At 39.8% G+C, this 7,285-nt stretch overlaps 1 protein-coding gene across 1 annotated transcript; it reads right to left on the reverse strand.

The window, feature by feature from the left end:
- Nucleotides 1–2,722: 2,722 nt before the first annotated feature.
- LOC143389548 (mas-related G-protein coupled receptor member A-like) lies at nt 2,723–3,667 on the reverse strand. The gene has a single exon (XM_076842536.2). It carries the CDS (start codon nt 3,665–3,667, stop codon nt 2,723–2,725), a length of 945 nt encoding a protein of 314 aa, XP_076698651.2.
- Nucleotides 3,668–7,285: the final 3,618 nt, after the last annotated feature.

The raw sequence follows: 7,285 nt of genomic DNA on the forward strand, positions 1-7,285 counted from the left end.
GGATTTGAATAAACCAGATCTTTCATACCTTGCCAGTGAGAAAGTAACATGATTCAGCTACTCTGGAAATTCTTTTTCAGTTTTTGACAAAATTAAGTACACATTTCTTTTTCTACCCAACATGCCTCCCCAGCACATTATCTCAGAGAATGGAAGACGATGTTCATGTAAAACTCAGTATATAAATGTTCATAGCATCTTTATTTATGAAAGTTAAATTGAAAACAACCAAATATCACTTCACTTCACTTCTGATTTGTGAAACAAAGCTCAATATGTTTTTATAATGGAGTCCTACTATATAATTAAAAAAATCACCAACAGTTTATATACGCTACAACTTGAATGGTTGTTAAAGACCATTTGCTGAATGGTATAACAAAAACTCAAAAGTTAGTGTACAATTTCATTCATATAACATTTATAAAATGACAAGTATAGAGATGGAGAACAGACTAGGAGTTTCCAGGGGTTTGGGAAGCAGAATGGGGTGAGTGTGAGTATTAAGTGGTAGCCCAGCAGAATTCTTTTGTGGTGAAGAAATAGCTTTATATTTTGAATGTGGTGGTTGCTGTGTGAATCTCTATGTGTGATAAAATGTCATAGAAGTACACACAAATTCATAGTCCCCACCCTACAAATTAATGCATTCAATAAGTGATGAAATCTAAATAAGACCTGTAGTGTAGGTGATTTGATTGTACTAATGTAAACTTTCTGGTTTTGATAATATATTACCCTTGGTATAGTCTGGGTATCAAATATATAGAAAGTCTTCATAGTACTTTTGCAATTTATGTTAGTCAATAATTAATTCAGAAGGAAATGTTAAAAAAACTGAAAAGTCAATTTGTTGGATGGACTACTTACATGGATATTGAAGTCATCATGAATGAGGACATAGGGTATGCTGGGGAGAAGTTTATAGACCAGTCACCTAATCCAGAAAAAAAAGCATTCACATGCCCTTGACTATTATTAAACAAATGTTAGAATTTTAAAATATTTTCTTTCAATAGTTTTTTAAAAAGGAATAAATAAAAATTTATTGATAGTATACATCCTGCAACCTGCATCTCTTCCCTCATTGTACTCTTCAGAACTTGTCAGTTATAAGCATCATTCTTTCACATGTGTAACAGGACATTAAAACAAGAGTTTAATCTGAATTTCAAAATAGCATAAGGGTATAATTGGGGTATAATTCAGGGATAGAGAACTTGTCTGGCATATGGAAGGCCCTGGATTCTGATCCCCATCACTGGAAAAAAATAGATGATATAGATACCGAATACCAAAAGGGATGCAAATGACCTGAAGAATTTAAATATGAGATTCTGATGACTCTTAAATCATCATCTACATGAAGGCTATAGGAAAGAGTTGAATGTTTATGCGAGGTATAAGATGAATTTACTTTGAAGGTGGGTTTTTTTGCAGCCCAAAAAGCATCAGAGAAGTTGAGGGTATTTCACTGCTTCTTTCTTTCCCTTCACCTTCCTAAGTTCTTGTTCTGTTTCTCTGTTGATTATATTTTCATCTTCTGATCTGGTTGGATATATTCCTGGGAAGTAGAGAGAAGGTGGTTGGCTTTTTGACTTGGCCTGGGCTTACCTGGTTGGTTGGCTTTGACTCAACAGTATTTTGGAGTTGACTAACTAACTTTGTGAAACTTTCGCCAATCCCTGTTTCTTCAAGGCCTTTATTATTATATTATTGCTTGCTCCTTGCAAGCACTCCTTGCAGCATTATGGCCTTTCTTAAGAGGAATCTTGCAATTACGACAAAATACATGAGAAGGCACAGGGAACGAAGCTTGCTTGCTTGCTTGCTTCCTTTTGTCCATATTCTGATAAATATTCCCTGAAGAACCTTCAGCTTTCATGAACAATGTCACTATGAATTGTCTATCCTCCCATTTTGTTCTGTCCACATTCTGTTATCTTTTCACGCCTACCCCCAAAAGTCAGTGTGGTTAGCAAAATTGTAGAGTTATCAGTTCAAATTTCAAGTATTTGAAAATACAAGTTACCTGACTCCAGGTGAAGTACTCTTCCTCATCTAGCACTCAGGTTCTGCATCCATAGGTATCCTAAATTACTGATTACTAAACTGAGCTGGCTAGAGGCGAGGGATTCCTCTTTGGGATCACAAAAGAGTGAGAGTAGATCATGATGTGATCTGTGGCATAAATATGTGCAGGCACTCTCCTTGAAAAATATTTTAAGGATTTGTGTTTTGGTTGATGTCAGAGTACATACTGAGGGTTGTTAAAAGATTCAGCATAGTGAATCTTGTGATTTCATGAGTGTAAAAGGATTACTGATGGTGTTATTCTATGGGATGATTCATGGGAAGCTATTTGCTATCTTCTTTTTCTGTAAGGTCAGGTAGAAAACAATCACAAACAAGACCTTTATGGTTTTAGAAAGAGATTCTTTCCATGACAACAAAAAGCATCCACTAAGAAGATCTGAAGGAAGTTAACAGGAGAAGTTTATTGGTAATATCAATAATGATGGAGATAGTGTATTTTCAGATTAATGCTTTTAATTTAGGAAAATTAGAAAAGTCACATTCAAATAATCTTCTTGAAGACCCTGGGGAATCATTGAGGCATTTCAGGGGCATAAAACCCACAGAAAAGCAGACAAGTGTCATTTGTAGCCAGGCAGTATTGAGTCCCAAAGTCACATCTGACAGCCAGGCCAGAGGCTTTTCATCACGGCTCCACTTTGCTGCCTGACATTTCCAGGGTTCCCTGAGGACAGCTGCTTCCACAATCATCCTCCTCGGGGGTGTCCTGAAGAGCCCTCTGTAGAAGCAGCTTGAGGGTCTGCTTCTTAAGCTGCTGCCTAAAGGCACCAACGAAGAAGTAAATGATGGGGTTGGCGCAGCTGTTAACAGAGGACAGGACAACTGACAGCAGATACACACCAAAAGACAGTGTATTGAAATCAATCTTAATCCAGATTAACAGGAACCAGTGGATGCCAAAGGGCATGCCACAGAGGAGGAAGACCAGCACCGTGAGCAGGATGGTCATGTAGAGCCTGGTCAGCTGCATCTTCTGGGAGCCACATAATAGTCTGGACAGCAGGGCCAGGCTGGCCCCAAAGAGAGTCAGAAATAAAAATATCAGGCATGCTGTGTTGAGAAAATTCGATGCCAGACATGAGTTATTCTCATATTTTTTATCCAGGAAGCCACAGTGATACCTGTTGAGGATGCTCAACAGCAGGGACAGGACCCAGAGCACAGCACACATGACAGAAGACGTGTGCTTTGGGCGGCGGCAGCGGTACCAGATGGGGCACAGGACCGACAGGCAGCGCTCGATGCTGATGGCGGTGAGCATGCTCAGGCCTGCGATGTAGGGGAACATCATCACAGTGGTAAAGCAGGGGAGGAAGATCGTGTTAGGATAGAAAAACTTGACGAGCACCAGCACGGAATCTATGATGTGGCAGCAGAGGAAGAGGAAGTCGGCTCCCGCCAGGTTGAGGATGTAGACGGAGAAGGCGTTCCTGCGCATGCGGAAGCCCAGGAGCCAGAGCACAATTGCGTTTCCTGCCAGTCCAACGAGGGCGGAAATGACGATGGCCACGTTTGGGATCAGGATCATTTTGTTGAAAGTTCCAGGAACGGTCCCTTCCTTTTCATTCATTGGTGTGAGTTGCGTCCCCCAGGCTGAGATGTTTGGGTTTGTGCTCGGAAACACTCCACTGGTGCTCCTGGGAACGCAAACCAGACATGAGCACCTGCTGCATGATTACTGTTCTAGGACCACCCGGCTATGTGGAAAGCACCGTCAGACTGTTACAGAGGAGGAAAGAGAGACTTTCCGAGGTTGAGTGACTTATCAAAGGCCAGGGAGTCCTGGAACCTGGATACAAACCGGTTTCTGGCTTACTCTAAAGTCTGGACTCTCTGCACTGCAACCTCTATGGACACGGGAAAAATTTTATGATTCTAATACCCCCAATCAAAATGCTTTAGCTAAGGTCCTGAACCCCACTGTTCTGGGCCAGAGATTTTTTTTTCTTAGTGCAGGAATTCAGAGAGAAACAGGTGATCATGACACCCAATGACTAAGAGTGTTCCATCTAAGGAGGGGAAAGAAAACCTTGTTTTAGGGCCATGGGGAATGTGAGCTCTTGCTAGGACAGGTGTGAGGATGGCTGAGCCTGATGAGCTAGAAATGTCTCAAAGTATCAGTAGAGACGGTCGCACGGACCCACTGTTTGTATTCCTAGCATCTTACTTGATGTGGAGCATGCTATGTATCATATTTATTCAATGAATAAATGCAGAGTCTAATAGTATTGAAGACTTTGGTTAAATGAAAATACATTAAAAGGTATAGGGACACAAATCTATATTGAGATGAAGGAAATTTCATTCATCATCATTCTTTTTGTGGACAGTTCTGAGCATGTTTAGAAGAATTACCTACATATGCTCAAATAACTGAAAGTATGGGTAGGGGTTGTGTTTGAGCTGTATTTCTCATCAACACCAAGGAGAAGATAGATTTGCAGGACAAACAATCCCTGGCTTCCCACACTGTGATTTTGGACCCTAAAGTTCCACCCTTTTAATCAGTCCTTGGGATCCACTACCATTGTGTATTGATTACACATGGGTGCAGGCAGAGCAGAAGAGTAATTTCCAAGTGATCCAAGATGACAGCTAGAATTGTGGATTAAAAAACAGTGTAGCATATATAAACTCCAGAAACAGAGGAAGAGAAACAAATTAAACAGGGAAAAAGACAGGTGTGTGGAAGTCAGTTAGAAACAGATATGAGAATCCAGAAGCCCTTTCCTGCCTCACAAAGGCACTCATGACTTCAGAATCCAGAGGATTTGTAGGGGCAAGAAGCCTCCAAGCGGAAAGAGGATGCACCATCTTCCAAGGATCCAGGACTGAATGGATCACATACATCATGTGCTTTTGTAGAGACACAGCTTCCATATCCCTGATTGACCAGAAAAACTTGTGGGAGGAAAACCAGAACCTGTGTTATTTCCACTCAGGGATCTTAGCAGTTGGTACATTTGTCTTTAGGGCGTGATATATTTGTCTTCTTCATAAAATCAGAGGCTCAGTAAGGAATGAGTCATGATGGACTTGTTCATCAATCAATGAACTCCATGTGCCTTGAAGACCATCTATTATACTATCCTCACTTAACGCAGGAAGAAACTGAGACTTTAGTAGACAAAGGGATTTTCTGAGATTACAGTAAGAAGAACCATTCCAACACCAGCTCCCGGACTCCTGAAGCCCTTTCCAATTTTTTTTCCACTGTCTTTTCTCATATCATTTATTATTTCTGAGAAGCTTTCAAAATACTTTCATGTGAGCAGAGAATCTGAGAGATAGTCAATTGCTGTAGAAACTGCTATTTTCTTCAATATCTATTCTCCCCTTCTGTCACATAATATTTCTAAGAGGTTTAAATCAGAAAAAGGACCCCACTTCCCAGTCTTTCTTAATGTTGATAATGCCTTGTGACTAGGTGCTAACCAATGGGAGATGAGCAGAAGTGATGTAACTGATGTAACCAAATCCTGGGTCACAGGATTAATAGAAGTAGATAGTCTTCCTTCTTTCCTTCCTCGTTATTTCTCTCTCTCTTTCTTTCTTTCTTTTGGTACTGGGGATTGAACTCAAGGGCACTTAACCACTGAGCCACATCCCCAGTCCTGTTTTTGAATTTTATTTTGAGACAGGGTCTCACTGAGTTGCTCAGCACCTCATTGTTGTCAAGGCTGGCTTTGAATTTGCAATCCTCCTGCCTCTGCCTGCAAAGTTGCTGGGATTTACAGGATTATGCCACTGCACCCAGCCTCCTTTGTCTTTCTTTAGGGTAAATCTGATGTGGCCTGGAACCGTATAGGACAACTAGGCTAAGGATACTTTCTAGGGATAATGAAGCAGCAATTTAGAAGGAATTCTGATGTCTGATGCCTTGGAGCCTCCAGTTCAAGGCTGCCCTTTCACTCTTCTGTTTAAGTCATTATTATAATTGGCTCTGTTGGAGCAGTCAAACTAAAATTCGGAACAATTTCTTGTGAGTTTAATGTAGTCTTTATGTGACAGTCAGGGGCCTGATATTTTGCTCCCAGTAATAATTCTCTGACTTGCTCCAGAGGCCTGGGTTTCAATCTCATGTCCAGTGGCCTTGTGGGTGAAGGGCAAGTTTTCATGTTTCCAGGTTATGGTGGAGCCTATGAAGGGAGGGTCATTCTGCCTGTGTTAAGTGATATTTTTTTTAGTTTCAGAGCGATTCCTTCTGCTTAATTCCTTTCTCAAATATTCTTTTCTCAAAAATGCACTTGCATTTTCTAGTAACAGAACTTTTGAACAAGTTCTTTATTTGGTCTTAGGTATTTGTTCAGTGGAATAGAAATACAAGTACTTTCAAACACCCATCTAACCAATTAACATAGAGAAACACTTTCCAAAATACATCTTTAAGGATTCACAGACCTTTCACTTACCCTTGCAGATTTTTTTTTTGTGATTTATAAGTAAAATGACATTCTGTTAATTTGCAATTTTGCCTGCATGGATTCTTTCTTAATTTATATTTTCAAGTTTTAAAAAAAGATTTACAAAAGAAGCACATGCATTTTGGAAAATTATTCTAATTTGTCAGAATTAATGTAGAGTAAATTGAGGCAGTCACTACATTTTAAATATTTCTCTCTGTTCAAGAAAGCCTGATGATTATCCTTGCTAGCTCTTTCCTTTGTACACAAATAGGTACTAATTATCATACTATTTAATAAAAGTGGGATCCTACTATACACCTTGTGTAACCTGTAATTTTCAAAGAACAGTATATATGTTTACAGTTTAACTGTAAACTGGAAATGAAGCATTATTTTAAAGTGAAAAAAAAGCTTACTCTCTAACGAATAAGGCGTATATTTTCCCCTTAGAACTTGCATTGGCAATGACAGGGCTTCTTCTATCTGATTATCCTCTCCTACGGCTGCAGCTACAGTTATGACCGTTTTCTCTGTAGCACCCACTCTTTCCTTTGTCCCTATTTCCAATCTGAGGATGGAAATAGTATCTCACATTGCTTGCCTCAGGGTGCTTCACAATGCATTGTAACCTCTAAATTCTGCCCAACTCAGTAAATAGTCCCTTCTTGAAATATTCCTGTTATTAGAGTTTTGTCCATCTGTTTTTTTCTTTAGACCTTTCAGATGCATACTGTAGAATAGTTTTGAAAAGGAGGTAAAACAATAAAACCTGGGTTCATAGC

Source organism: Callospermophilus lateralis, chromosome 2, assembly GCF_048772815.1.
Source record: "Callospermophilus lateralis isolate mCalLat2 chromosome 2, mCalLat2.hap1, whole genome shotgun sequence".
Lineage (NCBI taxonomy): Eukaryota > Metazoa > Chordata > Mammalia > Rodentia > Sciuridae > Callospermophilus > Callospermophilus lateralis.

Excerpts from the sequence above, each read along its gene's own strand:
- LOC143389548 (XM_076842536.2), bottom strand. The coding sequence starts at position 3,667 with ATGAATGAAAAGGAAGGGACCGTTCCTGGAACTTTCAACAAAATGATC.